General features: G+C 43.5%; 1 protein-coding gene across 1 annotated transcript in view; it reads right to left on the bottom strand.

Moving 5' to 3' along the window:
* The window catches only part of LOC123453540 (nascent polypeptide-associated complex subunit alpha, muscle-specific form-like), a 51,617-nt gene extending 32,282 nt beyond the window's left edge, over positions 1-19,335 (bottom strand). Inside the window, exons 1-10 of the mRNA XM_045130554.1 lie at positions 19,201-19,335; positions 17,659-17,832; positions 14,346-14,452; positions 12,916-12,971; positions 9,893-9,929; positions 9,075-9,144; positions 6,116-7,791; positions 5,537-5,682; positions 4,964-5,018; positions 3,317-3,493 (exon numbers count right to left, since the gene is read on the bottom strand). Of these exons, the coding sequence (XP_044986489.1) occupies positions 3,317-3,493; positions 4,964-5,018; positions 5,537-5,682; positions 6,116-7,791; positions 9,075-9,144; positions 9,893-9,929; positions 12,916-12,971; positions 14,346-14,452; positions 17,659-17,832; positions 19,201-19,335 (2,633 nt within the window). The remainder of the gene's footprint in view (positions 1-3,316; positions 3,494-4,963; positions 5,019-5,536; positions 5,683-6,115; positions 7,792-9,074; positions 9,145-9,892; positions 9,930-12,915; positions 12,972-14,345; positions 14,453-17,658; positions 17,833-19,200) is intronic.
* Positions 19,336-19,379: the final 44 nt, after the last annotated feature.

Raw genomic sequence — 19,379 nt, 5'->3', positions numbered from 1 at the left:
TGTTTGTATAATGTGTAACATACATATACAGATAATTTGATTTTTACGTAGGGTCTCACTCTAGCCCAGGATAACCTGCAATTCACTGTTTTCTCAGGGTGGCCTTGAACTCAAAATGATCCTCCTACCTCTGCATGCCAAGTGTGGGGACTAAAGGTGTGCAGCATGGTGCCTAGCTGTGTGTAATGCATTTTTAAAGCTCAGATAATTGAATAGATCACATCTTGGCTCTCATTGATCTTAGTCTAACAGAGAATGTTAGGCAGAAAATGGTTATAAATTCAGGTAGATGCAGTAAGAAACAGATCGTTACAGATTTGGGAGGTGTTTCAGAAGCTAAAGTACCTTGTTCACAAAGCGTGCCGTCTTGGCTTGATTCCCTAGCTCCATCATTAAGCCTGCTCCCTGTGTGCTGGACTTCACCTGACAAGCGATGAACATTCACTTCCATCAATGTGTCCATTTCTGCAGTAGATGTCTTAGGTGTTGATGTTCTCACCAATTCGTTCAATGGACTTTTTGTAATATCATGTTTGTTTACTTTCTCTAAAGGACAGGCACTTTCATTTCTGCAAGGTAGTCATACAGAATAATGTTGTCTATTAATTCTACACCTCAAGCTTACAAAACAATATGACAAAATTCCAAAAATGCCCCTTTTCACATTTCTTAAAATTTTAACAGTTTTGCAATTTATAATTTGACAGAGATGGAGAAAGGGACAGACAGAGAGAATGGGCAGACCAGTTTCTTGAGCCACTGTGACCATGTATCAAATGCCTGTGCCCCCTTGTGTGCATGTGTGATATTGCATGTTTGCACCATTGCTCCTGGCAACATGGGATGTCAAGATCTGAGCAGGATTTCTGATGCTTCACAGGCAAGTGCCTTAACCGCAAAGCCATCTACATGGTTATTAATTAGTCATCATAAAAATGAGCCCATATTAGAATGAATTTTCTTGGCAAAGTATAATTATTAAATTATTGCCATCATCTTACTTATCATTTTTCTCCTTAGTGAGAACGACTTCTACAACTTGTAGAGCATGTTCTTCATCATCATAGTCAGCAGCATTAGGAGATGCCGGACCATCGGCAGGAACAGAAAGAGGGGCAGGAACCTCAGCTTCCTCAGAAATAGCACGATCCAGAAGGGCAGCAAGAGGAGCAGGAGATTCTGGACCATCCTGAGCATTGGGACCATGAGAAACTCGGGGATTCTCAGAAGTACTGCAACCATCAGAATTTATGGGACCAACAGGAGTAATGGGACCCTCAGAGGTATCAGGAACATCAGAGGTGTCAGTATCATCAGAAGTGCCCAGACTGAAAGGAATGTCTGGACCATCGGGAGTGTCCGGATCATGAGGATTATCTGAACCAACAGGAATATCCGCACCATCAGGAGTGTCCGGACCCTCAGGAATGTCTGGACCATCAGGATTATGTGGACCATAAGAAGTGTCTGTACCATCAGAGGTGTACGGACCATCAGGATGATCTGAAAGAGTGGTAGTATCTGGACCATCACAAGTGTCCAGACCATTGTGGGTGTCCGGACCATCAAGAGTATCTGGGACACCAGAAGTGTCAGGACTGTAAGGAGAGTCCATTTCTGAATTGGATGTCTCACGTGTTGGTATTCTCACCAATTCTCTCAATTGACTTTTTGTAATTGCACTTTTATTTCCTTTCTCCAAAGGATAGGCTCTTTCATTTCTGCAAGTTAATCGTAGAAAACAATGTTTTGTAATAAGTCTACTCATCAAGGTTGCAAAACAATTAGGGAAAATTACACACATGTACCCTGTATATATATTTTTCAAATTCAACACTTTCATTATTATTTATTTTTTGGGGGGTCAGATAAAAAGACCACTATACAGAAAACAGACAATCCAGGGCTCTCAGCCCCTGGGAACCAATGCCAGATGCACCCTTCACCTTGTGTGCATGCGCAACAGTGTATGCTTGACTCACTGCATCTGCATGTGAGGCCTGGAGGTGAACAGGTTTTCTTAGGTATCAAAGGCAAACACTTAACATCTAAGCCATGTCTTCATTTAAAGTTATTGCTGCTCATTACAAAAAGCACAATAAATGACACATTTGTCTCTAGTGTCTGAATGTTAATTACATAATTTATTCCTGATACTTTCATGTCAACACATCAATTGCATGTTGAATTCCATTAAGATCCTGCTTTTGTAAACTACTCCACAATTATCAGTGACCTGCAATTTCAGTCGGAATTGACTGACTAAACATGATCAGATACAGTGAAATGTAGATTTTGATGTGTTTTTCGAACTAGATATGTTTTTGTTACCTCCACCCTCTGTTCAACCCCACACTCATTTCCACCACTGTGTCTTTGCTCCACCATGGCCTGCTTTCTACTTTCATGGATGTTATGTTTTGTTTTGCAAGGTTGCGTCTTGCTGTGAGCCCAGGTTGACCTGTGATTCACTATGTACTCTGTGGCTGTACTCAAAATCACAGCGATCCTCCTAACTCCCACTCCCCTGACGGCGTGCTCTACAACACCCAGCTAGGCAAAAGGATTCTTTGGAGAACGTTTATCAACAGCTCCAGATTCCATCTTATGGTCTCCAATCTACTTGAACAAAGACTAAAGGGTAAAATCTCCTTAGACATCCATCTACTGATGATAGGACAGAAATTGAGTATACACACACATATGGAATTTTATCCAACTCTAAAGACAATGAAATTATTAATTATATAGGAAACGGGTGGATAGAAGTGGAAAATATTATACTAACGGAGTACCCCAGGGTCACAAAAAGAAAACTGCATGATTTTCCTAACATGTTGATCCTGCCTTTCATGTGTGTACAGATACAGTAAGGAATTATGTCCATAGGCATGGGCATGAAACTGGCTGGATCTAGATTTCTAACACTTGGAAATAAAATGTCAGTTCAATTAGAACACAAATTTCTTTCTCTACTGCATCATGTCCAAAGATTGCAATCATTTCTCAAAAGGATGATGTAAAAAGAAATCTCTCCGTTGTCCAGTGCCCTTCACTTCTAAGTAGTTCTTGAATCCGTTGATGGGGAAACATTGTCAAAGGTGTTAGGTGTCAATATCCACTACAGCCAAACTTCCATCATCACCAATCCTGCTCGTCAGTGTGCCTGGGGTCCATCTTCCTGCACCGCTCAGCAATGGGATGGAGCTGAGCACCCTCCTACTTTGAATGAAGAGGACATGAATCTGCACAATTTCCAGAGAAACTGAGCAGTTTACAATTCCTGTTGAGGGAAAGGAATAATCGGTGGTCTTACCTTCTCCCAGTTCGGTGTAGATCACCGGACACGTGACTACCGTCAACTTGCGGTTCGGGCACAGTCCCCATTTCAAAAGGAGACCCCGCGCTGGTTGATGCAGACACGGATTCGCTTGTAGTGAATTTGCTATTTTCACTTTTCTTTTCTTCTGCCAGAGGGCAGGGGGCTCCATTCCTTTAAGAGATTCATGAAAGTCAATGTTTTCTACTGTTTCTTCTAAGAAGATTACAAAACAATAGGGGAAAATTCCACTCCTCCACTGATTGTTTTTTCAACCGTTTTCATTTGTTCTAGAGAGACAGAGCATGTGGCAGGTATGAGAGACGGGGTGAGGCGCGCACTCCAACCACTGCGAATGACCTCCAGATGCAAATGCCACCTTCTGCCGCAGGCTCACATGGCTCCTGGGAATTGTGCCTGTGCCATTTGGATTTGAAGGCAAGCGCCTTATTGGCTTAGTCATCTCTCCTAGACCTACTTATCTTTAAATGAATTTTTAACATGAGAATTACCAGGAAATGGCAAGGAAAAATATATTCTCTGATCATAAAATGGACACAGGTACAATTGATACTATGTGGTACACGAGGCTTATGCGAGAAGTTGTAACTGAGCTCAAGGACGTCTTTACATGGACAACAATGTAAACAAGGGGATGAACAATGAGGGGCATCAACCATGGAGATAAGAGACACCAGACACATGGTGCCTATGATGTCTAGATACTTCAATGGAAAAGAAAACAGATGAATGCAAACAGAGACGATGTCATATTACTTGTGAATGCTACCCTCACAGGATCGACCTCACTGAATATAACAAATGACGCAGTGACGGGAGTGATGCATTAGCGATTTACACCATATTTTGGTTTTCTTTTCAAATGTAACAATGTTCAATATAAATGATGTGAAATGTAGCATGGAGTTGGGTTTTGTGGCACACTCCTTTAATCCCAGCAGTTGGGAGGCCGAGATAGGATAATTACTGTGAGTTTCAGGGCACCCTGAGACCTCAAATGATGCATTCCAGGTCAGCCTGGGCTATAGAGAAACCTTACTTTGAAAAGCCAAAACCAACCAGAAACAAATGAAAAAACACCATCAACTCAGTACTGGGAGTGTACCCTTTCATTTCTGCAGTAAGAACAACTTAGGGATTTAAAAGTAGTATAACGCGAAGTGCACAGATGGCTGAGCAGTTAAGGCACCTGCATGCAAAGCCAAACAATCCACAGGTTCTATTCCTCAGGACCCATGTAAGGCTGATTCACAAGGGGACATATGCATCTGGAAATCAGCTTCAGTGGCTGGAGGCCCTAGCACCCCTAATCATACTTTCTCTCTGTCCCTCTCTCTGTGTATGTACATATACATATGTACATATGTACATATGTGTGTGTGTGTGTGTGTGTGTGTGTATATATATATATATATATATATATATATATATATATATATATAATCTGACTCTTTCACTCTTGTTCAAATAAATAAAACAAATCAAGAAATAAATAACAGTAGGATACTGTAATTATACCTTTTAATTATTCCTACTTTTGGATTTCTTTGTAACAATACTTTAGGTTTTGCCATTTCTAGAATTACTTTTGTAACTACATCATTGTCCTTAATTTTAACTTACATTAGGCATTTGTATGAAAATGCTTGATTATTACGTTCCATTCTGATGGTGGAATCTGCATCATGGAGAAAAGGAGAAGGAAATAATATATGAGTCATTTTTATGTGTGTGTAATATGCATTTTTAGCTTCCCTCATTCATATTCTGAGGAAATGTCTACTGATGATGTTTGTATAATGTGTAATATATGCAGGTTTTTTTTTTGAAGTAGGGTCTCACTCTAGCCCAGGCTGACCTGAATTCACTATATTCTCAGGGAGGCCTTGACCTCAAAGTGATCCTCCTACATCTGCCTCCCAAGTTCAGGGACTAAAGGTGTGCAGCATGGTTCCCGGCTGTGTGTAACATATTTTTAAAGCAATCCTAAGTGAATAGATGACACCATTTATCTTACTTTAACAGAGAATCCTAGGTAAATAATGATTATAAAATCAGGTAGATACAGTAAGAAACAGATTGCGACAGGTTTGGGAGATGTGTCAGAAGCTAAAGAAGCTTGCTCAGAAAGCCTACCCTCCTGGCTGGATTCCCTAGCTCCCTCGTTAAGCCTGCTCCCTGTGTGCTGGACTTCACCTGACACGAGATGACCGCTCACTCCCTTCGGTGTGTCCATTTCTGCACTAGATGTCTTAGGTGTTGGTATTCTCACCAATTCTTTCAATGGACTTTTTGTAATTTCATGTTTGTTTCCTTTCTCCAAAGGACAAGCACTTTCATTTCTGCAAGGTAGTCAAACAGAATAATGTTGTCTATTAATTCTACACCTCAAGCTTACAAAACAGTTTGACAAAATTCCAAAAATTCCCCTTTTCACATTTCTTAAAATTTTAACAGTTTTGTAATTTATAATTTGAGAGAGATTGAGAAAGGGACAGACAGAGAGAACGGGCAGACCAGTTTCTTGAGCCACTGTGACCATGCATCAAATGCCTGTGCCCCCTTGTGTGCATGTGTGGCACTGCATGTTTGCACCATTGCTCCTGGCTACATGGGATGTGGAGATCTGAGCAGGATTTCTGATGCTTCACAGGCAAGTGCCTTAACCGCAAAGCCATCTACATGGTTATTAATTAGTCATCATAAAAATGAGCCCATATTACAATGAATTTTCTTGGCAAAGAATAATTATCTAAAGTATTGCCATCATCTTACTTATCATTTTTCTCCTTAGTTGGAACGTCTTTCACAGCTTTTAGAGCATGTTCTTCATCATCATAGTCAGCAGCCTTAGGAGATGCGGGACCATCGGCAGGAACAGAACGAGGGGCAGGAACATCAGCATCCACAGTAATAGCAGGATCAAGAAGGGCAGCAGGAGGTGCAGGTGAATCAGGACCATCCTGAGCATCGGGACCATCAGAAACACGGGGATTCTCAGATGTACTGGAACCATTAGAAATTTCAAAACCAACAGAAGTAGTGGAAGTCTCAGAAGTATCGGGAACAGCAGAAGTATCAGGATCATCACAAGTGTCCATACTGTGAGGAGTGTCTGGACCATCGCGAGTGTCTGGACCATCGGGATTATCTGGACCATCAGGCTTATCCAGACCATCAGAAGTGTCCGAAACATCAGGAGTGTCTGGACCAACAGGATTATCTAATACAACGGTATTATCTGGACCATCCAAAGTGTCCGGATCATCATGGTTATCCGGACCATCATGAGTAACTGGAACATCACAGGTGTTAGGACCATCGGGATCATCTGAACTATCAGGACTATCCTGTCCACCAGGAGTGTGTAGATCATCAGGAGTGTCTGGACCAGCAGGAGTGACCAGACCATGAGTATTGTCTGAATCATTAATAGTATCTGGACAATCACAAGCGTCCAGACCATCAGGAGTGACCGGAAGGTCAGGGTTATCTGAAGCATTGGAAGTTACTGGACCATGATGAGTGACCAGACCATCAGGATATTCTGAAACATTGGTACTATCTGGAGCATCAGAAGTATATGGACCATTAGCTGTGTCTGGAACATCAGGATATTTTGAACCATCGGGAAATACTGGGCCATCAGAAGTGTCCAAGCCATCAGGAATGTACGGACCATCTGGAGTGTCTGGACCGTCAGCATTAGCTGGACGATCAGAATTGTCTGGACCATTGGGACTATCATTACCATCAGTGATATTCGGACCATCAGTAGTGTTTGGATCATCAGGAGTGTCTGCACCATCAGGAGTATCTGGACCATCATAAGTGTCCGGACCATCAGCAGTGTCCGGTGCAGATGAGGCAAGGGGAGCATGAGGACGGTAAGGACAAAGCATCACTAGGAGCAGCAGGAACAACAGGGGCATGAGGAATGGCAGGGGCAGGTGGAAGAAGACAAGCAAGACGAGGAGGAAGAGCAGGTGCAGATATATAGGAGAAGAAAGGGGAGCATGATCAGCAGGAGCAGAAAGGTCAGTGGGAGTATCAGGATCATGCAGAGGATTGGGAACATCCAGAGAATCAGGACCATCTGGAGAATCAGGACCATGCAGAGTATCGGTACCATCAGGAATATGAGGTGCATCCGGAGCATCAGAACCATCCAGAGTATCACAAGCAGAAGGAGCAGGAGAATCGAATGGGTCAACATCAGGGATAGTAGTGGCAGGAGTAGAAGTTGGGGCAGGAGAAGCAGGAGGGGCAGGAGTAGCAGGAACAGGAGGATCAGTGCCATCAGCAGCAGCGGCAGAGGAGGCAGGAGCTGCGCTACCAGAACCAGGGGCAGCAGGGTCGGCAGCAGCAGAAACAGTAGCTGCGGCTCTACGATGTAACTTCTCTGAGCCTGTCAGTTCCTTAAGTAAGCATTTCTTCCTCACTCGTTCAACCTTTAATGAAAGTTGCAGTCGTGTTACTTTCCACTAAAAAGAAGTTTTATGGCTTTTCTATGTTTGTTTTTCTCTTTTCATTTTGTTATTGTGTTTTTCCAGGTAGGGTCCCCCTATACACCAGGCTGACCTGGAATTCACTATGTAGTCTAAGGGTGGCCTCAAACTCACGGGGATCCTCCTATCCCAACCTCAATAATACTAGCATTAAAGGTGTGCGCCATCACGCCCGCCTCCGTTCATTGCTTTTATCGCTTGTCACTTCCTTTCCGTGACTTAATTATAGTGAAGAAAGTGTTGGTTTTAATTTTTAGCTATTTGAGATGGACAGACAGCCATAGGCAGATATTCATAGAGTATGGGTGCACTAGGGTATCCAGACATTGCAAACAAACTCCACACGCATATGCCACCTTGTGCATCTGGTTTATGTGGGTCCTGGAGGAATGAACCTGAGTCCTTTGGCTTTGCAGAGAAATGCGATAACTGCTAAGCCATCTCTCCAACCCTACAACACATTTTTGTGCCTTACATTGATTTTATCATATTCAATCATTGATTTTTGAAATAAATTCTGCTTTCTTTCTTCTCAAGTGAAAGAACCAGAGTGTTCAGGGATCTCAACAAACGACAGGCTTCCTTCCGTGTCTCCTTCTGTTGTGCTCTACGTCACCTACCATGCTCAGTCTCTGTGTAGGGGGACAGGAGTAAAGGTATTCAAAAGACCAAATGCAACTTCTTCCACAATGAACTCAGGGAATTTCTAGAGTTGCATTCATTGATGATTGGATTTATTAAGGTTTAATGGGGAGAGAGGAGGGGAATGGCTCAGTGATTAAAAGTCTTTACACGGGTTGAATTTCTCAGTTCCTCCTCTAAAGTCAGCCAGATGATTTCAGCCTCAGAATCTGTGTCTTTCATTCGAGTGGCATAAGACACAGGCACGCTCATGTGTGTGGTTGAATAATTACTAGATGTATTTAGGCATGAGTCATGTCAGTAAAAAGCCCTGTAAAGTCCATTTGTCCGTGGGACAAGTATTCCTAACTCAATTTTCCTGTACAGTATGGACTTTCAAAAACATTTTCTACCTCATCCATTACTACTTCAATGATTGTACTAGTCATATTTAATTTTATCAAAGTGATGAATAATTAAATTGGTGTTAACTTCACAACTTTGCAAATAAACAATCCTGGGCAGAGAACTGCCGCATTTTAAAACTAATCACTACCAAAACAAAATTCACAACAAAACAATGAATTTCAGAACGTGCATTTTACCTGGGCATTGAAGTCATTGTCTTGCTCGTCTCTTTCAGTTTCAGAATCACGAGCACCTCTGTTGGTCGCCCTTCAGAATGACAGGGGATGATGAGTAACTTTAGTTATTAAAATAGTGTGGTACAAGGTCACTTTTCTACATAATCAATAAGAGGTCTTCATTTATGAAGTAAAAGTGGCCTTTTCAAAGCTGGTAGATATTTATGCCTTTACCAGTTCACTATGCGGGAAGTTCAACAGAGACCAACCAGGTCCATACGGGACACCTACAGGCTGCATATTGGCAGAGTCTGCGCTGTGTGTCTATATCATGTTCTTCTCTTGAAGGTATCCCAGAACACTCCCTACATGGACATGGCACATTTGTCATCGAAACGAGAGCAAATCCCTTACTGCAGCAAGGCAGAAAGATAAACTAGGCCCTCCCAGGTGTCTGTTCCTTGCTGAAGACTAAGTGTAGATCCACGTCTGTACATGGAGGCATGGGGCCCACACTACCATGAGCCTGTCTGCTGCAGACAACGCTCCTGGGAGTGTGGTTAACATGCTGCGGAGACCAGGAAGTTTCTCACTTGCTAAAACAAAATCATGAAGTTATCAACAGAGCAGCCAGGTTCCAGCACTCCCTTCAGAGCTACCCAGTTCTTGAAAAACAGGTCAGGAAGCACAGATGCTTTGTAAGCCTGTTGTGATGGTTACAAGTTGACACACATGAAGCACATAGCATGATGTGTGTCCGCAAGAAAACCCAATGATCAAGAGTGCCTCCTCTGTGTGTTGTCCATGACTCCACAATATTGAAGGTCAAGAAATCCTACCTGCGATAGAAGCTCGGAGAAGTACTGCGAGCTGCTTCTGAGGAGAAAGGAAAGTACATTTTACAACAGCAATACAAAATGCAACATAGTGAAATTACATGAAGGATGTAGTGGTAGGACATAATTAGACACAAATCTCGTGTCACCATTCATTATAATATTAATAGGCAGGTGAAAATGCCCTGAAGCCTTACTTCCATTTCATTGTGGAATGAAAAACGATAAGAAGAAGAAAGAAATGAATGAAGGACTAACACGTGGAAGTAAGCTGCTGTGGGCAACGACTGCCATTCTAGCTGAGCACTGTCACCCTGACATGAGGTGCTCCGCCAGCAGAATCCCCATCCCAAGGTGAGGGCGTCAAGCACATGACACGTTGCTCTCCTGGACTTGAAGGCTTGAGGAACACTTCATGTTCTGTGTTGGCCCCAGAAAGTTATCTCCAGCTCTTCCACTGAAATTGTTCAGTTCAGGGTGAAAGTCTCTCACAAGGAAGGAGAACTAACGTCACTGTGCAGCTCAGCATAAAAACAGGAAATAGACCAGGAACCAAGAGGTTTGAAATGAATCTCCAGTTGTCAGTGAGGCAAAACTCAAGGGAGGGCGGAGTGCTTACCCTCCCGACTCCTCCTCGGGAAAGACGCTAGTACAAGTGCATCGCTCTAGCTCTGCTCCTGTCTGATGTACGCTCATCCTCCACTTAATCTCCCTTGAAAGGAACCATTGAGGGCGATTTGGTTCAGTGCTGAAAGGTGCTCGTTTGGAAAGTCTGCCAGCCCTGCTTCCTTTCTGCAGTCACATAACGCAACATGGACATTCTCTTGCAGAAGCAAGAGTCACTGTTGGCTTCCCTTCATTGTGCACGCGTGCAAGTAAAAACATAAATCAATGAAAAGAACTCCGGGAGGGGTCGCTGCCTTTGGAGTGAAGACCGCTGAGCGGTGATCTCACAGCGAGACATGGTGAGGGAGGCACTGGAGACAGAGCGACAAGCCTACAGAGAACCGCCTGACAGCAAGCGCATGGATCCACGCACGCGCTCGTCCCAGGCCAGCAGCTGGCTCTCACTAAAAGAGAAAATAACGCATTCTCTCTTCATTTGAAGGACACAAACACCCAGTGAGACCTTCCTGGTATTTCCAATGACGAGAGTCGAGGGTTGTCCAAAAAATAGTCGAGGCTGAGGTTGCTCGTGGTGGAGCACTTCCTTAGCCAGCAGCCAGTACTGATCACCATACATAGTGAAGAAAGTGTTATTTACAAAATGGTTCCTGAGAAAATGAGCCCTCTCATCATAACAGTGAATCTCTGCATACTCATCATGAATGGCACAGGATTATTATGATTTATCTACACCATTAATTTCCTGGTCTTATTTCCAGAGGATACATAGGTAGGAAAGATGTTTTAGACAGTTTTCTATTTTTTATTTTATTTTATTTTTTTCTTTTTCAAGGTAGGGTCTCCCTCTGGTCAGGCTGACCTGGAACTATGTAGTCTCAGTGTGGCCTCGAACTCATGCTGATCCTCCTACCTGTGCCTCCCAAGTGCTGGGATTAATGGCGTGCACCACCACGCCCGCCTCTTTAGACAGTTTTTAAAAGTGCAAGTTACCGAAAGCGTTTCATTACCACTAACACTTTCGGGACAGACTTGGCAGAATGTGGTGTGTTCCTGCATGATGTGATCTTTTTCAGCTCACATGACGGGGCAGATCTCCCTGAAAAGTATACTTTCGGCATGTTAAATAAGAGGCACCATATTCCAATTTAGTCCACAAGAAGGCAAGGTCAAAAAGGAGCTGGAGGTACAGCTCAGGAGAGGCACAGTGCCTAGACTGCTCAGAAGTCTCTATGCTGAATTTGTTGAAAAGACCAAAAAAAAAAAAAAAGAGGAGGAGTGATCTAAAAGACATATTCAGTGAGCCTGTTAAAATGTATCACAGCCGGGCATGGTGGCGCACGCCTTTAATCCCAGCACTCAGGAGACAGAGGTAGGAGCATCGCCGTGAGTTCCAGGCCACCCTGAGCCTACATAGTGAATTCCAGGTCAGCCTGGGCTAGAGTAAAACCCTACCTCAAAAAATCAAAAAAAAATAATGTATTACAGGCAGGCATAGTCACCTCAATATGTGACCGAATGAACTCAGGAAAAGCATCTTGTATGGTTTGTGCAGACTGACAGGTATAAAGTTATACCACACAATGGTAATTGTAGGAACGAGCAAGAAATTAATAAAGTGTTTCATGGTGTATCGTATGGTATGCCACAGATCCCATTTGAAGGTATTCATGGCTTCATTACATCATCAACTTGTATTTTACACATGCAATCATTGTAAACCACTACAAAGATAAATCATAACTGCACTGTAATAAACAATCATCAGATACATGATAAATGTATGTATTATACAAATGGATTTAAAATACATTTTTATACCCTTTTTTCTTTGTAGTAATGGCAAAAGAAATACAAAATGTTTAAAATCTTTCTCATATTTGTAAGTGATTGTATCTATGTGTCTAAGATTGTTTTCAGGAATTAAAAATCAACCAAAAACTGACTTTGCATTATCTAGGAAGAATTACTTAGCTCACTTTGAACTCCAGTCAGTTGATAAATAAATGAGCAAAATGTATAATGACAACGGTTTTTGTTTTCCCATGTAAATTCAGAGCAGCAGGCATAACTGAAAGTCAGCATTTTTCCCCAGAGTTGGGGGTTTGGGTCAGTGAGGGATCAAGGGCCTCACATGGCTGAGGCCCTGCAACTACACCCAGTATGGGGAAAAAAACAAACAATCGGAGACTAGAAAGATGGCTTAGTGGTTAAGGTGCTCGCCTGAGAAGCCTAAGAACTGAGATTCGATTCTCCAGGTCCCATACAAGCCAGATGCACATGGTACCTCATGCATCTGGAATTTGCTTGCAGTGGCTAGAGGCCCTGGCACGCACGTTCCTACTCTCTCTCTCCTCATTCTGTCTTAATTAAAACAAAACAAAACAAAAGAGCAGTCTCACCTCGATGTCGCACTGTATGCTTACACATCCTCCTGCGGTGCATTTTACGGTGTTTCCTAAAAATAAAGGATAGTTACTTGGATGCACTTATTAAAATCAATCGATCACGGGTTCTTCAGCAATTAGTAATGATTGATGATGGCTTTCCTTATTTCTCCTCTGAAGTCAAAGATAGGAATAGAATTTTCCCTTGGAAAAATCTTAAAACCACACCTCCGTATGATACCTGCATGCACAAGGACACACATAGGCAGACACACCCACACACACAGGACAGGGGTGATCTGAAGCGCGCTCACTCCCTGAGTCCACATTCTTGCTCTCAGCGTTCCTGGCTCCTTGACTCTCCATGGCTGTTCTTTGCGCTGCTGCAGGGACTGGGAGTTCCCTCCTTACAGCACACAGGTCCCTGTACCTCTCATTACTCAGAAGGAACGAAGGATCGCCCGAGGTTCCAGGAGAACCACACCATACCAGGGGCTCACCCTCATAGGCATTTCTGGGAGTCTGAGCCTGCTTCCCCCACACTCGGTATGGGAGATGAGGAGATGCATTGCTACCTGTCAGCCTCACCTGCCACCACGCTCACATCACAGCACATTTTGGGCATTCTGAAGATGGTTCTTATCAGGAAATTGCAGAGTGGATGTTGAAACTACAACCTCACTGCGTCTCTGCTCAATCACCGTGACTCTGTCATGCTGAGTCCTTACAGCGCACACCCTTGCCACAACTCCCACGCGGGCTGCACGCCTCACGACTGCTCCCCTCTCCTGGCAAGAGCTGAGAGCTCCAGCTCTATGTGCCTAGGATCCACTTGGCGCTTCACCCCTGGGATGAACATTGAGAGGGCTGTGATCCTGCTCTGGAGAGCCACAACCAACGGGCCATCACTCATGGGGTCGCCAGCAAAGCTAAGAGCCCTGAGCACGGCTTCCTTTTGTCTCCAGCCCTCAGTCTTCTCAGAATCGACTGATCTCAACTCTGTGTGCTCAGTACTTTGTATTTCACACCCAAACAGTGAGGCCATGGGAAATACCCCCAGACGCGTTGAGGTTCAGGCACCTACAATTTGTATGCAGCTTGTACGTAGAAAAATAATGAAGGGCAAAGGGTCACAAGCAGAAGGAGCACACAGAAAGAGAGTTCCCTGGGATCTAAGGGAAGGTGACCTGCTCCCAGTCTCAGCTCCCTAACCAGCAAAGCAGAGCACAAAGACCCCGCGTCAGCAGGGTGAGAAGGGACAGGAACCTCCTATGCATGTCTTGTCGCTTCATCTGACCAGTGACTGTTCTTGCTAAGCCTTCCTTGCATTGCTTCCCCTGTATTCGTGAGAGATGAGTCAGTCTTCCTTCTGTCTACTCGCTGCTTCTGACTTCTGTGAGCGCCACCACTCAGGACAGCACAGAGCTGACAAGAGGGAACCATACCTATCCAGCAGCTCCTCCGCATGTATATCTGCGCCCATGTGTTCCAAAAATTCTGCTATAAAATCTTTGTTTTCCTGTAGAGCAAGGAGGTATGGCGTGAAGCCTTCCTACAAAAACAAGAAATCAATCAATCAATAGGCACACAAATAAAATAATTAAAATAAAATAATACAGATAATTTACAACTTACACAATTTATGCATTTCTCCACTGAACTGTAGAGATCATGAAAGAGGTCGTGAACACAAGGAGGAGTGTAGACAGTAACTCACAAGTCCCTCTCGTCCTCGTCCCGAGCTGCTCCTGCACACAGGCCGCTCCTGCGCTGGGACGTGCGCTGCCCCTGCTCACTATCAACACGTGCACTCCAGTTCGCTCAGGAACTCACCTCAACACCCACTGCCTCTAAGGAATTTCACTTTGACGGACTTGAATGATATTTTCCAACTAAAACAACAACTATGTGAACACAGTGTGCTACCTTTTATCTTTGATGCATCACTGTGCATCTGGCTACATGGGATCTTTTGTTACAAAAAACTTATTTATTTAGAAACAGAGAATGATAGAGAACAGAATTAGAATGGGCACACCAGGGCCTCTGGCCTCTGCATACTAACTCTAGAGGCATGTGCCGATTTTTGCATCTAGCTTCATCTGCTTTCTGGAGCAGGAAGCCTCTGTTGTGATGGTTTGCAAGCAAGTTCCTTAACCACTGAAACATCGATCCAGGCCTAATTTGTAAGCTTCACACCATGTTATTTTGGGGGGGGGGTGGATTTAAGTAGGGTATTATTCCAACCCAGGCTGACCTGGAATTCATTACTGAATCTCAAGGTGGCCTCAACCACACAGCAATCCTCCACCTCTGCCTCCCAAGAGCTGGGAGTAAAGGTGTGCACCACCATGCCTGGCTTCAATCCAAATTTTAATCTCTAACAGAACGTGTAGGCTCATGTACTGCTGTACATTGCTGTCAACCATGTATCTTTATAAATTAATATTAATCAAGTTGATAACCTTGCAATATTTCACAATCATCATGAACCACGATGTCAAATATCTGGAATGGAAAAGCAGGAGGCATGAGGTAATATCCTGGCATGTCCCTAGAAACCTGGAACTCACGTGGGCCCTCTATATAAGTAGTGTGTGTTACTAAGACACCAGAATGCCACATGGACTCACAGGAGACTGCATTCAATTATTGCCTATTCAAGGTAGGCGTCTCCTGCTAGCTCAGGCTAACCTGGAATGTGCTATGTAGTCTCAGGGTGTCCTTGAACTCACGAAGATCCTCCTACCTCTGCCTCCCGAGGGCTGGGATTAACGGTGAGCACCACTACGCCCGACTGCGTGCTATTTTTCATGGCAAGTTTCTTTACAAGTTTCCATCAGTTCAAATGTGGACTTCATGCACGCAGGCAAATCAGTGTATTTATGAGCAACGTTGAGCCCACAGCCCTTGAGATTTCCCTCTGCCCTGCTCATTTCCACATGCTTAAGGAAAAGCAAGTGTGTGACTGTGGACTCTTCCTTTTAGCAAAAAGTCAAGTGATAACAACCTAAGTGTAATGAAAACGGTGCCCAACACCCTCTACAAGAATTTCTTCAACACATTAACTTCCACTCCATTTGCACCGGTATCTTCCCAAGTTCTCAATCAATGCATTGTGAAGCCATCTTAGGGCTCTTCTTATTAACTGAATGTTTCTCCCACTGTAAAACTGCCAAGCTGCTGAGGGCAGGCTTTGAGAACCATCACAGACACACTGAGTGGATACCACACACCTTCAATTCAAAAACCTTTCCTAACTTGCTACAATCCTCAGCGAGAAAATCTGGCTCATGTTTGATATTTGTTAATGTGTTGAAATGAATGAGGACAATAGAGAAGACATCCTTGAAAGGAAAGCCTCTGATTATTCAAAGGCTATGAGTAGCAATTTCCTAAACGCTTTATTTTATTTTTCCTTTATTGATTGATTTCTTATATCGATTTTTATTTTGTTTTATACTGATATTTATTTTATTTTATTTTGGTGTTTCACTGTAGGGTTGCATTCTAGTGCAGGCTGACCTGTAATTCACTATATAATCTCAGGGTGGCCTGAAACTCATGGAGATCATCCTACATCTGCCACTCCCTACCGTGTGCTGGGATTAAAGGGTGTGCCACCACACCGAGCCTAAAGTTTGTTTTTTTGTTTGTTTGTTTGTTTTTCATCACTCCTTCTTACAGTTCAGCCTCATCTCAGAAATGATTCACTTTCAAAGATTTTTTTTTTTTTAATTTTAAAAAGACAAGAGAGAACTGTCCAAAGGCATGAGCCACCACAATCGATCCCCAGAGGCTTGCGCCACCTCGTGGGCATCTGTGGCCCTGCCCTTGTCTCACGGTTGTACATCTGGCTTACACGGAATCTGGAGAGTCAAACATGGTGCCCAAACTTCCCGGGCAAGCACCTTTGACCTCCAAACCATCTCTCCCGCCCATCATTCACTTTTATATGATGATCCATGCTAACGAGGATTCCATTTGTCATAAATATTTATTTAGAGTTGTAAAACAAGGCCCAACTCTTAGATAATTTACTGTTCCGTGTTGTTTTACAGTAATTACAAAGTCCTTGGTGAAAAACATATTTAAACAAAGTTTTACCTTTAAAACATTCAATGTCTCTTCCATCATTTGCCACAAAAGCATTGAAATAATGCTGTAGCCACGAAAACGTCTTTAAGAAGTTCCAATGCCAGGCATGGTGGCACATGCCTTTAATCCCAGCACTAAGGAGGCAGAGGTAGAGGATCACCATGATTTCGAGGCCACCCTGTGACTATATACGGAATTCCACATAGACTGGAGTGGGGGGAGACCCTACCTCCAAAATAAAAAATAAAAATAAAAAGTTCCAATATTAAAAGAAAAATCTGGGGCTGGAGAGATGGCTTAGCGGTTAAGCGCTTGCCTGTGAAGCCTAAGGACCCCGGTTCGAGGCTCGGTTCCCCAGGTCCCACGTTAGCCAGATGCACAAGGGGGCGCACGCATCTGGAATTTGTTTGCAGAGGCTGGAAGCCCTGGCGCGCCCTTTCTCTCTCTCTCCCTCTATCTGTCTCTCTCTGTGTCTGTCGCTCTCAAATAAAAAACTAAAATATTAACAAAAAAAAATAGAAAAATCTGTCAAGAGTAAAATTTCAAACCATTTCACTTTGTTAACACTGGAGATTCCACATATGAACAATGGAGCAGCATGTGCCTTTGTTAAAACAAACCTATTTCAATGAGTGTGGAAATAGAGTCGGGTCATCTTACCTTTGTTTTTGCCTCGATATTTGCATCGTAGGCAAGCAGTAGATCTGCCAGTTCTAAGTCATCATTCAGAGCTGCGTAATGCAGCGCGGTGTTCCCGTACATGTCTGCGTCGTTCGGATCAGCTCCATGTGTAAGCAGGGTATCGACACACAAATGAAACTCCCGCTGGCTGGCCTGTGGACCAAGAGTTCCCCGATTGAAAGACATCCAGATCAACAATCCACTAGCTTCACAATTACTTCCCTATAAATGAGAGACATTCATTTTTCCTCTCAGCTTGTTTTGTTCCCAAGTTGACATGAGGGCTCCTCATGTAGCTCAGGCTTCTCATCCCAGCTTCTCATGGGGAGGGATCACAGGTGCTACGTCCACGGCGACCTCGCCTGTGTAGCAAGCAGAAATGCTTCTGCACTGGAAGAGAGCTGAGGACAGAGGGCCAGCACTCCTCGGAGGGATGCCCCCGGTGACCCCTTGGCAGTCAGTTACTGTAAAGGTTCCTGCTGCCCATGAAGTCACGACGACCTAATTGCTGGCGCCAATGCTGTTTCTTTCCTGCTTTCTTCTAGCTGTTTGTCTAAGAACAGCTAATTCAACACTTATTAGTAATCATGCACGCAATCAGAATACAAGAAACAATCTGAGTATTGAATGTGGCCCTCCTATGATTAGGGCAATGGAGAGAATGTATAACTCTACTAGGAATAAAAAATTAACTCTAGAACAGTTTTTAGATGGTGTAAAGTAAAAACAGCTTATGATGTTTGAGAACGATACTGAGCCTGAGAATATGAAAGTAGAAATGTTGATCGGTAGTGTTCATAAAAAACATGACAGTTCTGCAGACAAGGAGTTACAAAACTTAGGCATTCCCACCAGGAAACTTCCTGGGGGATATGTTCAGTACTTGATCAGGGCAGATGGTGGACTCCTAGAGCTGGAATCTACTTAGTTCCACTCCCCTATGAGGGAGGATATGATGAATTCGGTAATAGATGGGTGAATTATGAAGTAAAAAGGAGGCTATGGCATTCTCTTCCATTTACGGGAACGCTTAACAAGGAAGCGTAAGCCTTGGTGTTTATACAGTCCTTGGGGTATAAGAAATAAGTAACCTGTTATTCACCTTACACCTAGTTTCTGTTTGTATAATGTTGTGGTCAATGATACAAGACGCCCTTCTTAAAAAATGGGTACAGTTCCTGCCTGATCAACATTACATGTATGCTTACAATAGAACAATACTCAAGATTGTTTAGATTAATGATTTCTGAGATCACTTGTTGGCTTGCTAAGTTTCTCTGTTCAATCTGTATAAAATCTTCATGAAACCTTCAGTAAATTGCAGCAGCATATTCAACTTGAGTGTGTCTGTCTGTCATTTCCTCGCCGAATCCCGAGTTCTCCCTGAGCCTTCGCCCTTGTTCTCCCTCGGTCCTGATCTCCCCGAGAGTCAGTCCGCGGCACACAGGGGTGCGCCCCTCCTTGATGTTCGAGCATTGCAATGACTAAGTTCTCACACTGAAGTTGCTGCATGTTACCTACCTTAATAAGTGGAGTGCACTGCTCGTTATCGAAGACACTGATGGTGCATTCGTAGTCGAGTAACAGATGGACCACTTCCCTGTGGCCATAGGCACACGCGTAATGCAGAGCAGTTCTATGCAAATGAGAGGGCATTTTAGGAAGTTATATAAGACTACATCAAAACACATCCATTATAA

Source organism: Jaculus jaculus, chromosome 12 (assembly GCF_020740685.1).
Source record: "Jaculus jaculus isolate mJacJac1 chromosome 12, mJacJac1.mat.Y.cur, whole genome shotgun sequence".
NCBI lineage: Eukaryota > Metazoa > Chordata > Mammalia > Rodentia > Dipodidae > Jaculus > Jaculus jaculus.
Note: the sequence above shows the minus strand (reverse complement) of the source record. Positions and strands in the feature narration are given on the sequence as shown.